General features: G+C 36.9%; 1 protein-coding gene across 1 annotated transcript; it reads right to left on the reverse strand.

Moving 5' to 3' along the window:
- Positions 1-6,079: 6,079 nt before the first annotated feature.
- Positions 6,080-24,927, reverse strand: LOC121386228 (phospholipid scramblase 2-like). Its single transcript, XM_041517060.1, has 6 exons — positions 24,751-24,927; positions 18,528-18,605; positions 16,528-16,723; positions 15,720-15,831; positions 13,426-13,528; positions 6,080-8,972 (listed from the first exon to the last, which is right to left on the reverse strand). Exons 1-6 carry the CDS (start codon positions 24,917-24,919, stop codon positions 8,881-8,883), a joined length of 750 nt encoding a protein of 249 aa, XP_041372994.1. The 5' UTR covers positions 24,920-24,927; the 3' UTR covers positions 6,080-8,880.
- Between the last annotated feature and the right edge of the window lie 371 nt (positions 24,928-25,298).

The raw sequence follows: 25,298 nt of genomic DNA on the forward strand, positions 1-25,298 counted from the left end.
GGGGAAACTCGGGAATTTTTAACAAATAAATATGCTCAGAAACGTCTTCAGGACATTAGTGTTACAAGTATATTGTGGACGATGAATTAAAAAAAAAAAAAAATTAAAGAGAGCACTTCAAACAGGCGGGTTGGGTCACGGGACCCCTGTAACCCCTCCCCCCCCCCCCCTCTGGATTTGCCACTGACACCTGCTGTCTCGGCACCATAGACTATAGTTATCGAGTAGTAGCAAGGAATGTGTTTAATATGCACCATCCCATAGACAGGGTAGTAGGCTTACCACAGTTTTTGTTACACCAGTTGTGGAGCGCTGATTATAGACGTCGAAGGTGGGGGTGGAGACAGGCTCATATGTTAAATATAATTTAAATAGCAAGAGATTATTTTAATACGCACCATCCCACAGACATGGTAGTACTTACCACAGCTTTCATTACGTGTACCAGTTGTGGAGCGCTGATTATAGATGTCGAAGGCGGTGGTGGAGGCAGGCTCATATGTTAAATATAATTTAAATAGCAAGAGATTATTTTAATACGCACCATCCCACAGACATGGTAGTACTTACCACAGCTTTCATTACGTGTACCAGTTGTGGAGCGCTGATTATAGATGTCGAAGGCGGTGGTGGAGGCAGGCTCATATGTTAAATATAATTTAAATAGCAAGAGATTATTTTAATACGCACCATCCCACAGACATGGTAGTACTTACCACAGCTTTCATTACGTGTACCAGTTGTGGAGCGCTGATTATAGATGTCGAAGGCGGTGGTGGAGGCAGGCTCATATGTTAAATATAATTTAAATAGCAAGAGATTATTTTAATACGCACCATCCCACAGACATGGTAGTACTTACCACAGCTTTCATTACGTGTACCAGTTGTGGAGCGCTGATTATAGATGTCGAAGGCGGTGGTGGAGGCAGGCTCATATGTTAAATATAATTTAAATAGCAAGAGATTATTTTAATACGCACCATCCCACAGACATGGTAGTACTTACCACAGCTTTCATTACGTGTACCAGTTGTGGAGCGCTGATTATAGACGTCGAAGGTGGGGGTGGAGGCAGGCTCATATGTTAAATATAATTTAAATAACCACGGATTCCAAATTGTAAGTAAACCAAATGTCCCTCCTGTCTGACAATGTTCATCATAAAGAATTGCGGGTTTATTGTCATCCTAGATGCGTTTGATGCTTGCGTTTTGGGCATACGCGCCATATACACACACACACGCGCGCACACACACACACACACACACACACACACACACACACAGATTATTTCATTACGGTTGGCCGTTTTGCAGACTCACGATACACACGCATCCAGTCCAGACGCTCTCACTGAAAGTAGTATATTTCGATTTGTGTTTTATCCCTGACCGCACGAATGCGCCGCATCCAATTTATACGAGGCTAAAAGGTGTCTTTGACCATAGCGATTTTTCAAAAACATTATACGAATTTATAAGATGGTATTTTCGGTTTTAAAGTGTAGCCTACCTGTCTTAGTTTTTAAAATTTCGTTTTCATGTCTTGGGGGGGGGGGGGGGAGAGGAGGAATAGCTCAATGGTATAAAACACTCGCTTGCTGCGCGATCAATCTAGGATCGACCCCCGTCGGTGGGCCCATTGGACTATTTCTCGTTCTAGCCAGTGCTCCACAACTGGTGTAACAAAAGCTGTGGTATGTATTATTCTGTCTATGGGATGGTGCATAAAAAAGATCCCTTGCTAATAGAAAAGAGTAACTCATGATGTGGCAACAGCAAGTTTCCTCTCTCAATATCTGTGTGGTCCTTAACCATATGTTCGATACCATATAACCGTAAATAAAATGTGTTTAGCACGTCGTTAAATAAAACATTTCCACTTGTGTTTAGTTATATTTTGAGATGATGTAGTGATAGGTCAGCTTTCAGATACACTCTGCGGACCCCGATTCATACAGTAGTATTACTACAGTAGTACTGGGGGCGGATCCAGTGGGTGGATGTAGGAATGTAAGAAAATCGTAATTTATTTCTTTTTGGATGAAAAGATGCAACATCTTAGGATGGTGTCTGAAAAAACTGACAAAAAGGTAATTTTGAGGTCCTCTATACCTCGACCCTAACCATTCACAAAAAGTTTGTTTTTGTTTAAGGACACCACTAGAGCACATTGATTGATTAATTAATCATCGCCTATTGGATGTCTAACCTTTCATAAATGACATTGCTCCTACTGTTTGAGATGGTTACATTTTGCCGATCTACAATGGAAAAATTTCACAATGCTTTTCGGAAAAAATAATAACTGGGTAATAAATAGAATAACAGACTCGGTACCAATTATTATCAAATTTATGTCTAGAGTGAAATAATTTTCATTTGTCACTCACTAAAGCTTGTGACAATTGAAAATTATTTCACTCTGGACATAAATTTGATAATAACTGGTAACTCATTTATTATCCTCTATTTAATACGACCCTTACAAACTTCTATTTCTCGCTCCAGCCATCGGATATAAGGCTGGAAGGTACTAGGTTCGCAGCCCGGTACCGGCTCCCACCCAGAGCGAGTTTTAATGACTCAATGGATGGGTGTAAGACCATTACACCATCTTTTTTCTCACTAACAAATAACTTACTATCCTGGACTGACAGCCCAGATAGCTGAGGTGTGTGCCCAGGACAGCGTGCTTGAATATTAATTGGATATAAGCACGAAAATAAGATGAAATGAAATGAAATCAGTTTACAGACAGAAACTGCCGTGATTCGATGACCGAAAAAAATGTTACCAATGGATTTTTTATTCAGGCTGGTCATGGGAACATACTGCCAAAATTTCATCAACTTGAGCAAAAAGGACAGCAAGCATCAAAAATTGAACATAACTAACTGGACTACCAGATAGCTGACGTGTGTGCCCAGGACAGCGTGCTTTAATATTAATTGGATATAAGCACGAAAATAAGATGAAATGAAATGAAATCAGTTTACAGACAGAATGATATGCCTCTGTGATGTACTGGTTAAGATGAAATCAGTTTACAGACAGAATGATATGCCTCTGTGATGTACTGGTTAAGCTGTCAGACTTGAGCCTGGTAGATACAGGGTTCACATCCCGGTACCGACCCCCACATAAAAGTTGATTTTAATTACTCAATGGGTAGGTGTAAAACTACTAACCTCATTTCTCATTTCTCTAACCACTAACAACTAATCATTAACATAATATCTTAGACAGCCCAGACATTTCAGTGTGTATAAATCTTATTTGGATATAAGCATGAAAATTTTATTTAGAAAGAAAAATGCTGGTTGTCCCTGGTAATTTAACTGAACCATTTGGAGAAATTTACACTTAGAAAAGAAACAAAATGGCTACCGTTTTAAAGTAAAACATTTGCTCCTAAAGGAAGGAAAGAAATGGCGTCGGACATATGGTTAAGGACCACACAGATATTGAGAGAGGAAACCCACTTCATTGGTTATTCTTTTCGATTAGCAGCAAAGGATCTTTTATATGCACCATCCCATAGACATGATAGTACATACCACAGCGTTTCTTACACCAGTTGTGGAGCACTGACTGGAACGAGATTGATCATAAAGATACCGATTACACATTATAACATAATAATATTTATTACCCATATGGTTCGAAATATCTTGGTACATATCTTTGAAATACATGTACTAGAATGTCAAGTGGGACGTAACACTTCAGACACATGATGACATCATCGATTGGCACACTACAACCTTACATGAATGCCCAACCAAACAAGTTGAGTGATATAAATTAAGATCGATTATGTGTAATAAATAGGGTATTAACTCGCTACCATTTCATATCATGTTTATGTCCCTTGTGAAATAATTTTCATTGTCACTCACTGAAATTCAGACAATTGAAAATTATTTCACTCGGGGACATAAACATGATATGAAATGGAAGCTTGTTTGATATCCTATAAGTATATGCTGTGTAAATAGCCTCAACTAATGACGGCTGGCTCGGGGTGGGGGAATAGACAGTATAAAGCCATCACATTTCATCTAAACTTTCCCCATACATACATGTAGCAAGGGTTACATGTAGACATTTTTAATATTTACAATTTCACTTTCATTTACCACCTAGATGTTGGTCAAGCCTGTCATACTCTGTATCACTGCACTGACCTCTTAATGACCGTTCCATCAACTGGCTGTGATGTAGTTTTCAACACAATGCAAACCGATCCATTATTGGTTTATGAACTTGTCATGAAAGCAAACAAAGGGCGATATTGTGCATTATGGTAGACATTGAGAATAAAAGCTTCATTTGTTTAATGACACCACTAGAGCACAGCGATTAATCATCGGCTATTGGATTTCAAACCTTTGGTAATTTTGACACATAGTTTTCAGAAAAACCTGCTATATTTTTTCATTAGTAGCAAGGAATCTGTTATATGCACTTTCCCAAAAACAGGACAGCACATACCACAGCCTTTAATATATCTGCCATTGACAATAAATGCTTTTTTCTTATTTTCATGTTAAGATTCACTGGGCTGTCTATTTGGGCCACCTGTCAAGGAAGAGAAGAAGTTTCTTCTGTTTAAAGATACCACTAGAGCACACTGATAATTAATCATTGGCTGCTGGATGTCAAACATTTGGTAATTTAGACATATAGTCTTAGAGAGGAAACCCGCTACATTTTTTCCCATTAGAATGAATGTTTAACGACACCCCAGCACGAAAAATACATCGGCTATTGGGTGTCAAACTATGGTAATGCAAACAAATAAAGTGATGATCAACATCAATATAAAAATTCAAGATTTATACAAAAACACAGTGTAAAGAACTGTGCAAAAACACAAATATCACAGATAGATACAGACTTTTACTCAAAATTTATTTGTGCTGTATTGGCCATTCTCAAAGAGAATGTTACACCCCTGCACCACGGTGAGGTTACAGCATGTTTTTTTTTGTTGTTTTTTTTCAATTAGAAGCATGGGATCTTTTATATGCACCATCCCACAGACAGGATAGCACATACCAAAGCCTTTGATATACCAGTTGTGGTGCATTGGCTAGAGCCAGAAATAGCCTAATGGGCCCACTGATGGGGATCGATCATAGACCGACAGCGCATCAAGCATGCGCTTTACCACTGGGCTACACCGACTTCTTTCTCACTAACCACCAAAATCTAATCATTAACACACTGTCATAGACAAACAGTGCCCAGGAACCTTAATCAGATTCAAGCATGAAAATAATTTTAAATGTATGAAGAAGTGAATGAATGAACAGAAAGAATCAACCAGTATTAACAACACCACATTTATTACTAGTAAATTATAAAATATAATATGTAGTCCATGTTAAATTATGAAGTTATATACATGTATACTGTTTAAAAAATGTATCATTTCAAAAAGTAAAATACAAATAACAAGTTTTATAGGTTAACTGTAGGCATGGATCCAAGGAGAAACTGATGGGTCCTGTGACCCCCCCCCCCCCCCCCCCACCTCCCCCACCCACTGAAAAAAATAGGGGTCACAATCCTTGTGATGTAACACTGTCACAGTCTGGAAAATTGTAAATACTCATTTGTTCGATCAACACTTAAAAAGTTTACTTTTAAAACTTAAATAACTAACTTAACATCATATCTCAATATGACGTCACTTCACAACAATGTGACGTAACATCACAAATGACAATATAAACCCTAATACATTTGTTACTTCAAGCCTCTGAATATACATCTATTACAATAACTAAGAGAGTCAATAATACAATTTAATTTGCAAAAAATTATAACATTGTTACTTTGATAACTGCATTTAACAGAAAGATGAAATCTTAATCGTTTTTGTTCATACAGCATTATCCTCTGCTGTGACAATACACCGGCCTTGGTGACGCAGTGGTTAAGCCATCGGACTACAGGCTGGTAGGTACAGGGTTCGCAACCCGGTACTGGCTCCAACCTAGAGCGAGTTCTTAAGGGCTCAATGGATAGGTATAAGGCCACTACACCCTGTTCTCTCTCACTAACCACTAACCAACTAACAACTAACCCACTGTCCTGGACAGACAGCTCAGATATCTGAGGTGTGTGCCCAGGACAGAGTGCTTGAACCTTAATTGGATATAAGCAGGAAAGTAAGTTAAAATGAATGTGACAATACACATCATATGTAAAATTTCTACCCACCTCTCTCCCTGTCTATCAGCACCACAGCCTTAGCAATGTCATCCATGCTTGCTTTTACCTTGGATCCGCCAATTACATTTATTTTAATACTAGTATATATATATGTATATGATATATTTAAAAATATAAACCATAACAATAAAAAACAAATGCTGGTATATGTATACAATGAGACGTATAACTATAAATAAGCTCCAAGTTATATACAGAGATATTGTAAAAAATAAAATACTGAAAAACATTTAAGGCACCCAAAAGGGGGTTATAAAATTAAAATAAAATAAAATTGAGGTATCTGGATGATTAAAATTTGTAAAAACGGATCCATTTGACTTGTGTTAAGTGATGGTGGATCGCGAAACCCATAATGGATTATGGGGAAAAGTTGAGCAAAGGCTTACTGCAATGGTTTCTACATCACTGTACAGTGCACGGAAGTCTATAAATAAAATATACAAAGTGGACAGATTTTCTTAACGGCTACATATTAATGATTTGGGGCTAACTCTGGACCAAATTATCTACTAAATATAAACAATTGCAGAAACACACTTATTTTTAAACAAAATATCAATTATTTCGTAAAATTATTTTGCCAAATTAAAATAAAATTTGTCAATTGCTCTTGAAATTCGCAATTGGTGAATTCGCAAGTGCCAGAGCTAGCCCTGAATTGATTGGCTGTCACTGTTTGGGACCGATAACTGATATTAGTCCTGATGATTGGCTGTCACCGTTTGGGACCGATAACTGATATTAGCCCTGAATTCATTGGCTGTCACCATCTGGGACCGACATCTGATATTAGTCCTGATGATTGACTGTCACCGTTTGATGTGTCATGTCAAACATGCTTTACACTGTTAAAGTTATATGAACTGCTTGGAATAATGTTAAGTATCCCACCAAAACAAAAAGACATTACCGTAATAGAAAACAAATTTTATAATGATTTTCTCTAGTTGTAGCAAGATTTATCATTACGACAGTAGTGATATCAAGCATCGGTTCCCAGCAGTTATATTTTTGGTCTATGGATGGTCAGTTAGTTGACTGTAATGTAGGAATTCTATTCCATATTCTTTCATACAAATGAATTTACATTCACCACTCATGTTAAATTAAAGCTTAATTTACACCGGAGTATAAAACTGTTCATGAAAGAATATGCTTTATATAGTCAAATTAACTAACAGTTTAGCCGTAGCTGCCACGAGAGTTTTCGTACGTGATAAAAAAAGAGAAAAACTTTTGTAAAAAAAGCACTCCAATAAGTTTCACAAAACTCCTCAAAAGCACTGTGTATTAATAATTAAAAGTACAGACCCTAGTTTCAACTCGTGGAAATGGACACTAAGTTTATTTAATCTACAAACCTACAACACATTTGGATAAAGTTGTAACAGAGTCAAACTAAACTCTGTGATGTTTAAACGAGGAAATACCGACTAAAAATAACAAGACCTTGTCTTGAAAATCATTACTTCTCAGATGAACGTGCATTTCTAGAATTATGAAAATGCATTTTGGTGTATTACAAAAACCTGGATGACCAGAACCACATCAGGTGTATGAAATTGAATATTCTAAATAATAAAATTTAAGTACCGTACTTCTAATTTAGAATACTGAAAATGGCTTTAATAGTGAAAAATATGTTGTAGTGTTTAAAAATTAGGGTCTGTCACTTTAATAACAATACAAGAAGGAATATTTGTTCAATGACACCACAGCACATAATAAACTATGGCTGTTTGGTGTCTAACATACAATTATTTTGACACTTGGAAATATATGTGATAGGAGTAATAAAATGCATTGTAATTGTTAAAGTAAAAATGTGCTTTCTCTTCTGATTTTGTTTCAGAAGTTTTCAAACAAACTTCAATTTTTTTTTTGTAAACATGTAATAGGAGTAATGAAATGCATTGTAATTAAAAAAAAAATTGCAATCTTTTCTAATTTGCTTTCTGAAGTTTTCGAACTTCAAAATTAATGTTTGGTTTTTGTAAACAAATTTTTTGGACATGGCCAATTCTGGATGTGAAGCATTGAATCTTTTTTACCAACCAATTCTCATATACAGAGATATTGTAAAAAAATAAAATATTGAAAAGTGGGTTATAAAATTAAAATGTTAAGGTATCTGGTTGATTACAATTTGTAAAAACGGATCCGTTTGCCTTGTGTTAAGTGATGGTATAAAAAGGAATAAAAATATCAACATCATGCTCAACACTGCAGAAAAACCCACACACTGTACAGGGTATATAACCAGATTGTGTCTGCCATACGTGGAAAAAACCCACACAAACAAACAAACAAAACAAACAAATAAAAAACAACAACAAATAACAACCAACATACTGTATAAGGTTTAAAATCAATCTTGCTATCACATTGGCATTTATCTCAAGGTCACTTTGTCAATAAATAATTGTTTATATGCAGTTAAGATCTCAGCTGAGCACCATAAACATTACCCGGTACTATTTTGAACAGTTAATTTAAACGTATATATGTACTATAAATCATAACACAATACCTAAACATTTTTTTTTTATAGAATATTGTTTCATCACTGCATATCAACACTACACAATTATTAGAATATGTTTTATAGAATATTGTTTCAACACTGCAGATCAATTCCTCCTGTACTCAAAGTAATTGAAGTCGATGAGAAATGTTGCTCCAAGAAGAATTGCCTTCGTCAAAACATCCATGCCAGATGGGACTGAAATAAACGAGAAGTGAATCTGTTTATTACACATTTAGCAGTGCATTATACAATGTTATATTGTAAAAAGAAAGAAAGAAATGTTTTATTTAATGACGCATTTTGTCTACAGTTATATGGAAAGAAAGGTTTTATTTAACAACGCACTCAACACATTTTATTTACGGTTATATGGCGTCAGACATATGGTTAAGGACCACACAGATTTTGAGAGGAAACCCGCTGTCACCACTACATGGGCTACTCTTTCCGATTAGCAGCAAGGGATCTTTTATTTGAGCTTCCCACAGGCAGGATAGCACAAACCATGGCCTTTGTTGAACCAGTTATGGATCACTGGTCGGTGCAAGTGGTTTACACCTACCCATTGAGTCTTGCGGAGCACTCACTCAGGGTGTGGAGTCGGTATCTGGATTAAAAATCCCATGCCTCGACTGGGATCCGAACCCAGTACCTACCAGCCTGTAGACCGATTGCCTAACCACTACGCCACCAAGGCTGGTCACAGTTATATGGTGTCAGACATATAGTTAAAGAAAGAAAGAAATGTTTTATTTAACGATGCACTCAACACATTTTATTTACGGAGCACTCACTCAGGGTTTGGAGTCAGTATCTGAATTAAAAATCCCATGCCTTGACTGGGATCCGAACCCAGTACCTACCAGCCTGTAGACCGATGGCCTAACCACGACGCCGGTATATATATATATACAAGTGCATTTCATGATAATACTGATATGTCTGTCATCTACTGTCATGTACCTACAAGGCATAACACATTTTAAACTCATACCAATTAACGATTATCTCTTATTTCCTTTACGTTCATCTGGGTATGAACAAAAAAAAGGCATCCGCAAACTGTGTGAATCGGCAAAGCCGTTCTCACATAAGTTTGCAGATGAACTTTTTTTTTCATACCCAGATGAACGTAAAGAAAATAACAGACAATACTTATATTTTAATTTGAATCATACTTACTAATAATAGCACTAAAGATTCATATTTTATTTTGAATTATTTTTCGGTTCTTAAACAATAACGCTCAGTAAGACAAAGTACCACTATAAAGTGACGTCATTAGGTATGACGTTCCCTGACAAAGAAATGAACAAACTCCTGTTGCTACGGCTGAACCAATGGGATGATGTTAAATTGTAATGAATGTAAGGGAAATTTAATTATTCTAACTTATTAAACCACACTGTGATGGAGACAGCCGTCTGCACATTAACTTTTGACCAGGGTCTGAAACAACTGGAGTAGCACTTTAATCATCGAAAGCCATTGCATGGAGTAATTAACCCAAGAAGGTTCCCCGTATTAGTTAGATGGTATCTGTATTTTGGGTAGTTTTAGAGAATTAGTGTGGCCATATTTCGCCACTCTCCATAAATGACAGGACTGCCAAAGATGGGACCCAGCTGCCAAACACCAAAACAGGGGATATAAGCTGGGAGTTCTTTCTGTATAGGGACTTGGGTGGCAAACAAGGAGACGGTGGAAACGCTGTCCGCTGGGAAAACTTTACTAGTCCAGTGGACATAGGTAACTATATTTTACTCCTCTGTGGTAACTGAAAGGTATTTTGTGTGGCATTCAAGTATTATAATTATGTGTATTCTTGTTTTACTGTGTTTTAGTGTGGGAAGGACAGCTGGTAGTCAGACCAACTAAAGTAAACTGTAGGCATCTCTTACCCAAAAGTTATAAATAGTTATAATATCTATAACTGGTAATCCTAGTATCATGACCTGGTAAATTGTAGGTCCTCTGAATATTGGATGTAGAGAAGACTGAGGATAATAATTAATTATTCTACAGTTGGGTGATGTTTTAACTGTGAGGGGGGTAACTATATCCCTAATTGCCAAGTGATTAAGTTTATGTGTGGTGCTCAGCCTAGAGGTGGTGTGACACCGGTTTTAATAGGCCATGTAAGTGCTGTAACACTTACCTGGTATTATATAATACATATTTGAAACTAAACTTGTGTTGTTGTCTTTCTAGTGAATTTAACATTGATTTATAGTAAATATAAATATATACGATCCTGTTCCCTGAATACCCCTAGAGCCAGCCACTCGGGTAGAAAACTACCCGATACAGGGAGATCTATATGTACAGGTTGGGATATTTGGAGAAATACTGTTACACCCATTGCGTGTTTCTGATTCTGTTACCGGGGAACTGAGTGATGAGAGCAGTTGCTGGTAACAGCGTTAGATGCTCCGAGACACACACAATGAGTGAATATTACATACATGAATCAACCATTGCACGTGCATTTCGTGTTTCTGATTCTGTTACTGAGTGATGAGAGCAGTTGCTGGTAACAGCGTAGATGCTCCAAGGAAGGAAGGAAATGTTTTTACATAACAACGCACTCAACACATTTTATTTCGGTTATATGGCGTCAGCCATATGGTTACGGAAGGAAGGAAATGTTTTATTTAACAACGCACTCAACACATTTTATTTACGGTTATATGGCGTCAGACATATGGTTACGGAAGGAAGGAAATGGTTTATTTAACAACGCACTCAACACATTTTATTTACGGTTATATGGCGTCAGACATATGGTTACGGAAGGAAGGAAATGGTTTATTTAACAACGCACTCAACACATTTTATTTATGGTTATATGGCGGCGGACATATGGTTAAGGACCACACAGATATTGAAGGAGGAAACCCGCTGTCCCCACTTCATGGGCTACTCTTTTTGATTAGCAGCAAGGGATCTTTTATATGCACCATCCCATAGACAGGACAGCACATACCACAGCCTTTGATGTACCAGTCATGGTGCACTGGCTGGAGCGAGAAATAGCCCAATGAGCCCACTGACAGGGGTCGATCCCAAACTGACCATGCATTAAGTGAGTGCTTTACCACTGGGCTACGTCTCACACACACCCACCCCCCCCCCCCCCCCCCCCCCCCCCATCTACACAAAGAATATTGCTGATTGTATTCAATACAAAGTGGGGTATTTTTTGTTAATTTCATCAAGACCAATTTCAATTCAATTTCAATTTATTGCCCAATACCAAACAATCTGGAGTCAACAAACAGAAAAATTTTATATAACAACAATAACAAGAACATAAACAACAATTCACTTTCACTACCTGACCCAACCATTTTTCATATCTCCTAAATTTAAGGGCCAAATTGGGTAAATCACCATGCAAGTTAAATTTGATCAGTAACAGTACATGATAAAGCTTTATACAAAATTTCTAGTGCTGCAATGATAAACCGGTATATCGCTATAATTGATCAGCTCGATACGAACCACGGTACAGTTTTGCGTATCACGATTTTTACACGCTATTTTTTCCTTGTATCCTATTTGACTTGAAATAGGCAAACAAACAAACAAACAAAAATCCCATCATTTTATTAACTGGTGATGACAGGAAATGTGACAATCACGTCAAGCGTAGTCGGCTTACTTGTTGGCATACGAAGTTATAGGTTACTTGGTTCTAACTTCTAAACAAAATGTGTTAAAAGTCCAATAAAAATAACCAGTTAACGATAATTACAAATAAATGTTTTGTTACTTACACATTATTATTCATTGTTCATTTACGTTGGAATACGGCTACGGCTATCATCTTCAAAGAAATAAACCAACAAGTGAGAATTGCACTTCACTGTTTTTGCCTGAACTCGGAATACTTCGGCCGATCGTTCAAAACATCTCGGCCAATAACCTCTGGTTCAGTCGATCTGCCGAAACATTGCGACTCAATATGTACATTTCCGTGTCAAGCGAGCTGCAACGGAAAAGCCTGATAGTAAGGATTTCCGAAAGTGACAATTTATAAATAGTTTGACACCGTCATACTGGTGTTCTAGTAGACTAGTATTGTGTTAAAAAATTAAAATGACCAAGAAGAACATTATGCTACTAATAAATGTTGTGGTTTATATAATCATTTAGGTCTATGCTACTAATAAATGTTGTGGTTTATATAATCATTTAGGTTTATGATGGAATCAATATTACAAATATTTCGATTTATATACTTAGTTTATGCCTTCTGCTTTCATTAAAAAAAAAAACAAACCCATAAATATTAAATTTAAATAATATCAACTATATCGCAATACATATTGCAATACGGTTATCTTATATCTCAATATATCGCAATACGGTTTTCACCTCAATATTTTCAGGTATTGCAAAACAAAGTCCTGAATTTGTTTTCCATATCTCCTAAGTTCAAGGGCCATAACTCTGTCAAAAATGGGTAAATCGCCATGAAAGTCAAACTTGATATGTAACAGTACATGATAAAGCTATACACATAATTTCAGTTCAGTATCTCAAAGCCTTCTGCAAAAAACCATCTGGAAAATATGTGGGATAGACGGACGTGGGATAGAACTGTAGAGCATTAATACATCAGCAATCCATGAAAATAACTCACAACGCAGAGTAAAGTCGTTAGCTGCTCCGAACACTTCCCTGCAGCCGCCCCAGTGTTTGATGATCTGTCCAGTCTCCACCGACTCATCTTCGCCACTGAAAACCTGAAAACAATCAACAATAATTAAATTTCTATGACATTCATTACCATATAACGTCATCCCATTGGTCCAAACGTAAAAATTACGTAGTCAGGGAACGCCATATCTGATGACGTCATTTTATATGGGCAAGTTGTCTTACTGAGCATTATTGTTTATGGACCAGAAATAATTCAAAATAAAGTATGAAGTTTTAGTATTATTATTAGCCTGTATGATTCAAATTTAATTAGAAGTATTGTCTGTCATTTCTTTTATGTTCATCTGGGTATGAAAAAAACAAAATAATATGCAAACTTTTGCGGATGATTTTATTTTTTCATACCCCGATGAACGTTAAAAAAAATAACAGACAATCCTTAAATAAACTCACTATTTACCATTATTATTATTGATTTATTAAACCATTGTCAAACATTTGGTAATTCTGACAAATTCTTGGAGACAAAACTTGCAACATTTTTTCATTAGCAGCAAGGGATCTTTTATATGCACAATCCACCAGACAGGATAGCACATACCATGGCCTTTGATATACAAAGTCATGAAGATAGAAGGTCTAGCTCAAACCACACCCGTGTCTGGCGCTAAAAGTAAAATATGCTACTGACTGTTAACGTGTATAGCTTTGAGTAATTCTGCAGGGGGTTGGGGTCTAGACTGAGGCAAGCAAATTTTTTATGGTGAGTATGATCATGCTCCTATGGAAAAAATATTGGAAAAAGAAAAAGATTTGCGACGTGAAAAAAAGCCATTTAAAACAAGGAAGACAAACATAACAGAACAGTTAAAGTTTGTTTTGTTTAACAACACAACTAGAGCACATTGATTTATTGATCATCGGCTATTAGATGTCAAGCATTTGGTAATTTTGACATATAGTCTTAGAGAGGAAACCAGCCACATTTTTTTACATTAGTAGCATGAGATCTTTTATATGCACCATTCCACAGACAGAATAGCACATACCACAGCCTTTGATATACCAGTTGTGGTGCATTGGCTGGAACAAGAAATAGCCCAATGGGCCCACCAATGGGGATCGATCCTAAACTGACCACGCATGAAGCGAACGTTATATGTATCGCCTTTCAGATGTAAAAATCACAAACATGAAAAACACAACCATGCAATTTGTGTGTGTTTTTAACATGCATTGAATCAAGTTTCATTGATGTACCGAGTAGGGCTTACAGTATGTGCGAAATGATGCTAAATACTATAAGTTGTAGGAGCATCACGAGGGGTATATGGCTTTTTATGTACCCTTTGTGTGTTCTTTTTCTTGTAAAAGAGCACACAGAGGGTACATCAAAAGCCATATACCCCGAGAGATGCTTCTACAATGAATTTATCTTGCCGACATGTTAAACCATATATAGCCAAATAATCAAAATAACGCCAGACAATAATTGTTAACAATTTATTACCGAAGCCGTACCACGCGGACGCGAACGAAACCACTTGCCAGTGACGAAAAACAGTTCCATCGATAAACGAGTTTTTAACTTCAAATGTTTGTAATACGAAATTGTCTGAAACAGATATTAACAATAAAAAATAAAAACAACTTCTCCTTTTTTCATCAGAAATGTATGTAGTAAAAAAATAAAAATATTTTAACCCCCCCCCAAAAAAACAACAACTGTTGCTAATCGAGCATTAATACAATAACACCACGACCGTAGGTGGCCGAGTTCAACATTGCAGCATTTAAAAGTATTGAAATAGAGTATTTTATAGTAAAAATAAAATTAATTATGTATACTTGATTGATTATCAATGCTATTTATTATCTGATTATAATCTTTAGCATTAACTGGGGTGGCTGGAAACTGTTGGAAATTACAGACGGGGTATAAGAGAATTTGGCTCCGCCCACAGGGGTATAAGGGATTTGTCCAACGGCAAACAACCAATGAGATTAAAGAATTTTACATGAAGGCGAGATAAAAAACTTTAATGTTGGGCTGAACAAAAACGTTGATGCCATCACTGTCGCTGAAAAAATAATACTTATTTATTACCCCAGCGGTCACTCATAATGGGGAAATATTTTTCATATTTACTCAGTGAGAAATATTCTGCATTAGTATAATGTTGGTACTAAAGATGACATCATCACGATTTGGCAAACACACACGATGACGTCTCATAAAGGCGAGACAAAAATAAACAGAGAAAAAACAAATACCTTGAAAATAACGTCGGAACAGCATTTGCAGTAGCAGCATTCACCGAGGATGGTGAACAGCGGAGTTCCGTTCATGTCAAACACTTTGTAGCGTGGTGTCCAGCACGTCCAACTAAAACACACAACACAGCCACAGTTTTAGAGGGCACCAAATCTGACACGATAAACGGGGTTCCCAAATTAAGTACAAACATGATAACATCAAAATATTTCACCTCAAAATCAATCGAATGTTCCACTGTAACAGACACAAATTTAGTGTAAAATCGCTTCGCAACATTACACAATTTTATACAATTTGTGTGTTTGATACATCAATAAATTTACCCCAAAAATGACTTCTTTTTTTTATATAGAGGATACTCCTCGAGTGTCTTGTGATATCATAATTTATCAGCACGAGTTGATAAAAGTATGAAATCCGAAGCTTTCATCAACGAGTGCTGATAAATTATATCACAAGATACGAGGGTGGTATTCTTTTTATCATCCATTATCATTCCTTTCATTTGCAACATTTGGAAACAATGTTAGTAATGTGGGTTGAATGTCAGTGGTACTCATTAACTAGCAGAACGGCAGTGACGTGACGTCACTAATGGTAGGTTTAACGCTGAAAGAAGCACAGTGACGTAACTAAACATTGTTATGTGATTAAAATTGGACCAATAAGGATTATAAGAAGCGATATCTCCTGCAGAAGTATCGCAGGAGATATCACAAATTATAGTGCCTCCTACAAAAGCCTTTAATGGATGATAACTAACTTTATTCGTGCATTCCAAAAATATATACTGTAACAACTGACATTTCCTTGATGGTTGCTATGGGAACCCCGGCTGGTGAATGGATCTCCATCTCCTGTAGACAGCAGCACCAAAACATGCTGCCTTGACAACGGAACGGCCGGTGAAGCTGTATCAGGTTCTGACCGTCGTTATCCGTGATGTTCATCACAAACGGTCGCGCCGTCCCGCAAAACTGTCGAGTGCAACAGTCCGTGTCTGAAAAAACATGAATTTCACAGAATTAAGCATCTGAGCCAATGTTTATAAAAAAAAATTAAAAGCACCAGGCCAGGTGCATACAAAAACTGATTCAGTGAAAGAATAATTTGTCATTTGTCATAATTCTAGACGTTTTTCACTATTCCTTTTTAAATAGCAATTCGGAACCAAACGTCTTTAAAACCGGACTTTCTACTTGGTCCTGTGGGTGTCTTTATCATAGGGTTACACTGTAGTTCTTTATTAGTATTTAATTTCTGAACTGTTTAAAATGCACCGAGATTAAGATGCATATAAACCAAGTTTCACTGATATAGGACATACATTTCGTAAGAAACGGGTCTAAACACAAAACACTTAATGTTGGAGATCAGTGCAAAATTTGATGACATAATTTTCAAGATTCTACAAAAATTATCTGATCATTCAATATACAGTAATGATATGCTGCGTAGTCTTCTTCATTTATTCCGAACAGAAATCCTTGTTCTGGCTTTTTGTGCCTTTTCCTGGCAAAGGTCTGCTAGGACTTGGCTCCCCAGATCTTGAACATTTTCATGGATTCTTAGAAGCCAAAGACACCGCTGTTGTGTTACTAACAAACCTTTCACAAGCTTTATTTTTTCGTCTCTGAACTTTTTTCTTCTTCTTTTTTTAATCCCACTGCCCCCTTTCTTTCTTTTTACCCTTTGAATCTGGCAGCTTCTCCTATCCTTCAACTTCTTTCACTGTCCACCTCCACATCCCAGTCCTTGTCTCTCCAACCGCAACAGGTGCTTGTCTCTTGTGGCTAGCCATGCCACACACCTGTCATTCCCCATCAGCTTTTAGCTGTGGGCTTAGTCTGACCACTTCTGTGAACTTCGTCTCTGAACTTCGTTAAATTTGGAAACACTAAATCTATTTTGTGAACACAAAGTTTCGCCAAATTATCTAGTGAACTTAAAAAATGACAGAAAACCAGTTATGTTGTAATAAAAAGTAGTAAAATTATTTCGCCAACTCAAAATAAAATTTGCCAATTGTTTTCAATATTCGCAGTTGGCGAATTTGGCGACTGCCAGGGCTAACCCTGCTTGGGTACTCAATATATACTCTTCAAAAAAAGTAGGGGAAGCTGAAATATTAATCTTAATATCAACTATTAGACCGAACATACGTTTTGTCCACAGACATCCTAGTAAAGTAGGGGAACCTGAAATATTAATGTTAATATCAACTATTAGACCGAACATACGTTTTGACCACAGACATCCTAGTAAAGAACGTTCAGGTCTGTTTATCAACACACCGAAACACATTCCATAGTTTGCACATGCATCACGCAGTTGCCCCGTACACGTGTGTGGGGTGTCATTCTCGATTTTGACAATTTACAGGAAGGTTTATTAATCACTGTGGAACATTATTTCTGTTGATCATACAGTTGTTACTGTTTTCTTTTGAGTCATTTTTATTGTTTGAATTTGCGATTTACTGATAAAAAAAACATCACGTTTCAAATTTCACTTCTGACCCCAATCGTCCTTCAAGATCTTTGGTGGTCATAAAACCTACTGTAATACTGAACTACCAGTTGTAATGTCTGCCCAAATAATTCACTGTTATCATATAACCATTCCCCACAGCTAATATACCTTACAATTTTGGCAATTGTAAATTCTTATTAGAGTTCCCCTACTTTTTTTGAACAATATATTATGACAACACTACTGTCGGTTTGGGTACTCGATTGATTATGACAAAACTACAATTGGATGATATTTTCTGTGCAGTAAATTTATATACATAATCAATTTACCTTCTTTTACAAACATGAACTGCTGTTCCGATGTATTACAGATTCTGTATCGGTTGTTTTTCTCCCATCCAACCAACACTGAAATGGAAAAACTAAATTATATGAAAATAATTATAATATTTACACAACAAAAGAATAAACTCAGCAATGGTAATTAAAATAATTATAATATTTACACAACAAAAGAATAAACTCAGCAATGGTTATTAAACTAATTATGATATTTACACCACCAACCTCTGCAATTGCCCACGGCAGTCGAGAGTGCAGTGGAGAACGCCATGAACAATGTCGTAGAGTTTTTAGTTTTCCAATGCACTTTTTTGCCTTGGATTATATATTCAGATTTTTTTTTAATGGCATGTTTTTTTTTGGTTTTTTGTCATTTCAATTTATTTTCAATCTTATATCCAATTAAGATTCAAGCACTCTGTCCTGGGCACACACCTCAGCTATCTGGGCTGTCTGTCCTGGACAGTGGCTTAGTTGTTAGTTGTTACTAGTTAGTGAGAAAGAAGAGGGTGTAGTGGTCTTACACCTACCCACTGAGTCGCTAAAACTCACTCTGGGTGGGAGCCGGTACCAGGTTGCGAACCGTGTACCTACCAGCCTTATGTCCGAAGGCTTAACCACGACATGTATTCCTCTTACATATCAGCTTAGGCAATCTAATTCCATCTGACAACAGATGTACCAGACTAGCTGCCATAATATATACAGCTACATGCAATACAATAGAAAGAAAAATAAAGAAATGTTTTATTTAACGACACACTCAACACATTTTATTTACGGTTATATTGCATCAGACATATGGTTAAGGACCACACAGATATTGAGAGGAAACCCGCTGTTGCCACTTCATGCGCTACTCTTTCCGATTAGCAGCAAGGGATCTTTTATATGCACCATCCCACAGACAGGATAGCACATACCACAGCCTTCGATATACCAGTCGTGGTGCGCTGGCTGTGACGAGAAATAGCCCAATGGGCCCACCAACGGGGATCGATCCTAGACCACTGGGCTACGTCCCGTCCCTCAGTACTATAAAGACATGACACAAACCTGTGGTTAGTAACTTGAACTACTCATTTATCCTGAAGAAGGATCCTCCACCTCAATATGAGCACTGTCAGACTGACAGTGTCAGTGTACTCTGATGGTACGCCACATTTTAGTGAAAAACTTAAAAGTTAGTTTGTTTTGTTTAACTGTGGTCAAAATATATGTTCTAGAAAAACAAAAAACAATATGATTTTCTTATATTCCTACATCCACCTACTGGAACCGCCCCTGTACTACTACTGTATGTATTGGGGTCCGCAGAGTGTAGGCCTATCTGAAAGCAGACCCGTCACTACATCTGAATTTTTTTTTTAACGACACCACTAGAGCACATTCATTTACTAATCATCAGCTATTTGGTTTTGGTTATTCTGAATATAGTCTTAGAGAGGAAACCCGCTTCATTTTTACATTAGTAGCAAGGGAATTTTTATACGAACCACCCCACAGACAGGATAGCATATATCACAGCTTTTGATATACCAGTCGTAGTGTACTGGTTAGAATGAGAAATAACCCACTGACTGCGCATCAAGCAAGCACTTTACCACTGGGCTACATCCCATCCTCATTTTAATGCAGTACAATCATCTGAAGGAAACTAGAAAAGATATATATTTGAAAATTGAAATCATTTCCATTCCATCCTGAACTTTTGTTGCAATTTCTTCATGATACTGAATTTTATTTCTAAATTTTAATTTTACCTATCTGTGATATTTGTATTTTTTGCAGTTCTTAACTGTTTTAATTTGTTTCTTAAATTTTTAAACTGATTTTGTGCATCACTTCATTTTTGCCTTCACCGTAGTTGAAGTTGAGATGATGAAATAAACATAAATATGCTGGGGTTTGGGTTTGATTTCATGTGTGCATAAAGTTAAGTTTTTTGTTTTGTTTAACAACACCACTAGAGCACATTGATTGATTAATCATCGGCTATTGGATGTCAAACATTTGGTAATTTTGACATATAGTCTTAGAGAGGAAACCCGCTACATTTTTTTCAATTAGTAGCAAGAGATTTTTTATATGCACAGGCCACTATCCCACAGAGAGCATAGCACATACCGGTTATGGGGCCATCAACGGGGATCGATCCCACACTGACCATGCACCAAGAGAGTGCTTTACCACTGGGTACGTCCTGACCCTGTCCAGATGGATAACATTTTACCACAATTTTAATTAATTTGTTTTTGTCAAAGGCAAAATGCTCACCCACAGCTATTTTGAGCCTGCCTGCAGCAATTTAAACTATAGTCCTGTTCAATTGTTTAGACCCTAAGTTTTTTGCAAATGTTACATTTAATTCCTATTCAATCCTTGTTTTCTTTACATTAGCATGAAAACAATCCCAAACTCCGACAGGTTTTATATACAGTTCATCATCTAAAATGCACAAAGTTGACTTATTCTCCTATAAATAACTATGGCTATTTGCATAACAAAAGCTACACTCTATAGTGTGTTCCAAACTAATGTTCTGTTCCACCTTCCTAGCGGAATATATTGTAGTATGACCTATATTTAAGAAACAATTTAGAAACATAATTTAATAAACAATTCAGACGCGGATTCAGTGGGGAGTCCAGGTGACACGCCCCACTCTATTTTTGTCAAACAATATATATTACAGAATACACAAAAAATTTAATCTTATCCCATCCACCTGTTCAAAAGCAACAACGGGTTTTTGGCCCCAGCTATTAAAACACTTCTGGATCCGCACCTGCTGTTTCATTAATGTAATGTACTAATACGAAAATAAATAAGTTTGGGTGCTATTGGGGATAAAACACTGTAAAGTAACTTTAAGATAGGTTGATACATTATGACTGTCAGATTTTACGTCCATGAAAAATATATAATATTTATTATTTACTAAAAGAAAGAAAGGTTTTATTTAATGACGCACTCAACACATTTTATTTACGGTTATATGTCGTCAGACATATGGTTAAGGACCACACAGATACTGAGACAGAAAACCGCTGTCGCCACTTCATGGGCTACTCTTTTCGATTTGTAGCAAGGGATCTTTTATATGCATCATCCCACAGACAGGGTAGTACATACCATGGCCTTTGATATACCAGTCGTGGTGCACCGGCTGGAACAAGAAATAGCCCAATGGGCCCACCGACAGGGATCGATCCCACACTGACCGCGCACTGAGCGAGCACTGTACCACTGGGCTACGTCCCGCCCCTATTATTTACTAATGCATGGGCAAGTGTTTATCTGAAGGCCACATTCCCTTTTAGTGAGGAAGGCTGGGGTGAGGTCTTAATCTTGTGATGTTCATTGTGACATACTGCACACACATGTGAACAGAATATTGTACACCCGCGATTGGTGGAGGCGTGGCCCTCAGCCCAACCTCACACACACCTCTGGCTTCGCATGTAGGTGTATTTTATATGGTTTTATATTGATTGTTCGTGTTTTGTAACACACTTTTATATTTGTTCAATTGATAGGTTGTTTGATAGTGACTGATAATGAATGTCATGGGAATAAATTGTTTTCAGTGTTAACACGGTAATAAATGCATTGAACGTTATATGCTTGATGGGTAGCGAGAAGCAATTTTCGATTTACCCATATTTTACTCAAATAACAATAACGTATGGAATGTTCAGTAATACTTTTTCTGTGAACGTATATACTCTTCTATTTCGTGTGGTTTACACAATGCTACAACAGCACGTGCAGTCATAGATTATACTTCGAAAATAATATGTTATTGACCATCGACTTGATATGTCAGTGTTCGAGATTAAAAATTTTGGGCAGTATCCCAGTTCGATACTAACATTTCAAAATCTGGTATCCCACCTAAGAATTTAGTATTATATGGTATCCCGGTGGGATACTGGGTTTTGAAGTCTGGTATCCAAAATTAAATTCTGGTATCCCCGGGATATTGGGATACCGTTAATCTCGAACACTGTATGTACAAGCAATGTTATCGTATATTGGACATTCAGGACCGTGTCTACTGCATGTACATGGAATAGTTACATGTATTTTTACGTATATGTTTAAAGAAAAGGTTAGACAAAGCAGGTACACATTCCAAAACATCCATAACCTTAATTAAATGAAACAAGCTATAATGGCCTTCATGTAGCCTACTACTGTAGCATTTACAATATCCAAATTAAACGCACACGTGTGCATGCTTCATCTGTAGGATAGCCACTCCCAAGAAAATCCTCTACTGGAGATTTTACCCCCTCTTGCATCTTCACAAAGATTATTTACCCCCTCTTGCATTGCCATAAAGAGGACTGCCACTCCAGACCTTTATTCTCTTTGTATTGCATTATTTTTTTACTTCAGAGACAGTGCAAGTCAAACTGCATACCTGGGCTGTTCTAGCATTTTGTTTTCACCCCCGTATTAAAAATGAGATTTAATCTGTATAATTTAATGGTAATTTGTAAAGAAACATTTTTATGCAACAGCATCTAATTTGATCTCCAATGAAAATTTTAATGAAAACTTAGTACATAATGTGTGATAATCTAGAAATGAACATTACTGAGATGATTTTCAACTTTTCAGTATGTGAATGTTCATAAAACGAAACATCAATTATAGCTTGGAAGTCTCATAGTCATTTCACGAAACCTGTTATTTCAACGAATGTTTAGTCCACTGAATGACACACCAAATTTCAGGTATCCACTAAGTCTTTTATTGGCTACAGTTAATGGTTTTGGCTTTTTTATTTGGTTTATACTTACAGCTGCTAGATCTTTAACATTTGGGAAAATGAAAGAATCAAGAACTTTTGCTGATTTTCTCAAATAAGAAATGTCAAAGTCATTGACTTCATTTTTGTTGCTAGTTATCTGCCCAATGTAGTGTACATTATCAAATTCAACTAGAACAAACTCCTCAATGTGTGGATCCCTGTCAATTGGCGTGTCATCCAGTGGTACTGTAAAATCCTCATCAGAGTATTCCGATTCATCATCAACAATGTTGCTATCATGATCATCACATTTTTTCTTCTTTTGGAATAGGCACTTCTTCTTTAACTTTTTATTCCTCAATTCTTCTATTGCATTCCTTTCTGGTGTGTCTGTTGCAATAATGCATTTACCGCGCTTTCGTCCCCTTTGGTTCTTTTTCTTTCTATTGGGAGCTTTAGGATAAACAGCAATATCATATTTCCAGGGATAATAACCCTTTGGTTCTTTTTCTTTCTATTGGGAGCTTTAGGATAAACAGCAATATCATATTTCCAGGGATAATAACCCTTTGGGTTTTCCTTTTATACCCTCTGGGCATTATTTTTCAAACATCAGTATGTGACAGAATGCTGTAAAAGACAGATAGAAATGTATTATTTAATGATACACTGCACGTTTTAATTAGGCCTACAGTTTAATTAGATCTGACTTTCCCATGGGTAATGCATGAGAGAATTAACCAACTGCCACCTTGCCATGGGTTACTATTTTTTTATTAGCAACAAAGTTTTTGTTGAAAGTACCATCCCTCAGACAGCACGGTACATACCACATCATTTATTACAACAGTAGTACAGTGTGAAACAAACCAATGCACAATGAGGGATGGTTTGGACACCAAAGGGGTAGGTTCGTCCATCTGTCCGGAACTACCCCAGGATACTCCATCATATAAAAATGGAGGCACACACAAATATCACGGTGTAATGACATCAATGTTGCATGCTAAATATGTGTAAATGTATCTTAGTCAACATATTATATGATATTTGTATGTTCCTGAAATACTTAGCTAACAAACAGTTACTTTCTTGGAATAAAAAAATACATCAAAGTTGTGAAAAATCAACAAAATCCATACTCACCTAAATAAATGCCACTCTTTACTTCTTTTAAAACATGGTGTTAAGACAACTTCTTGGAGATGTTTTCAGCCAATCAGGTTCCTTGTATTAGCTGTCATTTAAGAGGAAGAGAGGATGTCCAGACCATCCCTCTGTCCGAACCATCCCCGCTCTCCCATACATTAAAATAATATTTTGTGAAAATATTGTATTACATGTCAAATGTTGTTTCGTGTCACAATAAATGACACGGATTTCAACACCTCAAAACTAGATCAAAGCGACTGTCGGGCGCGGTCGGTGCTATTTTTAGACGCAGTTTACCTTCAATCAGTTCCATTTGTTGATGTACCCGTACTTCTTCAATAGCCCCAAGATACGCCAAACCCGGCGGGAGACCGGCTGGAACGACGACTGTTGGGGGTGGTGCGGTCATCATAGCGAATTCCTGACCCTTCTCCCCGGCCTGTGGCTGAGTAACGACCGCCGACATGGTCAAAATCTAGAGATTTTTTCTTACGTTTGTTATTGTTTAAAATATGAACAACACCCAAACAAGTCCAACTAGTGATGGAAATATACTACGGACAAATAACGAAAACCTTCGAACGCCTGTTCGCTTGAATTCGGTAAATTCCGATGGAAAGAAAGAAATGTTTTATTTAACGACGCACAGAACACATTTTATTTACGGTTATATGGTTAAGGGCCACACAGATATTGAGAGAGAAAACCCGCTGTCGCCACTTCATGGGCTACTCTTTTCGATTAGCAGCAAGGGATCTTTTATATGCACCATCCCACCGACAGTGCGTACATACCACGGCCTTTGATATACCAGTCGTGGTGCACTGGCTGGAACGAGAAATAGC

Source organism: Gigantopelta aegis, chromosome 12, assembly GCF_016097555.1.
Source record: "Gigantopelta aegis isolate Gae_Host chromosome 12, Gae_host_genome, whole genome shotgun sequence".
NCBI lineage: Eukaryota > Metazoa > Mollusca > Gastropoda > Neomphalida > Peltospiridae > Gigantopelta > Gigantopelta aegis.

Excerpts from the sequence above, each read along its gene's own strand:
- LOC121386228 (XM_041517060.1), bottom strand. The coding sequence starts at position 24,919 with ATGTCGGCGGTCGTTACTCAGCCACAGGCCGGGGAGAAGGGTCAGGAA. Across the intron at positions 16,724-18,527 it reads GTTCATGTTTGTAAAAGAAG|ACACGGACTGTTGCACTCGA; the intron begins GTAAATTGATTA and ends ATGTTTTTTCAG. Across the intron at positions 8,973-13,425 it reads TAACGACTTTACTCTGCGTT|TCCCATCTGGCATGGATGTT; the intron begins GTGAGTTATTTT and ends CGTTTATTTCAG.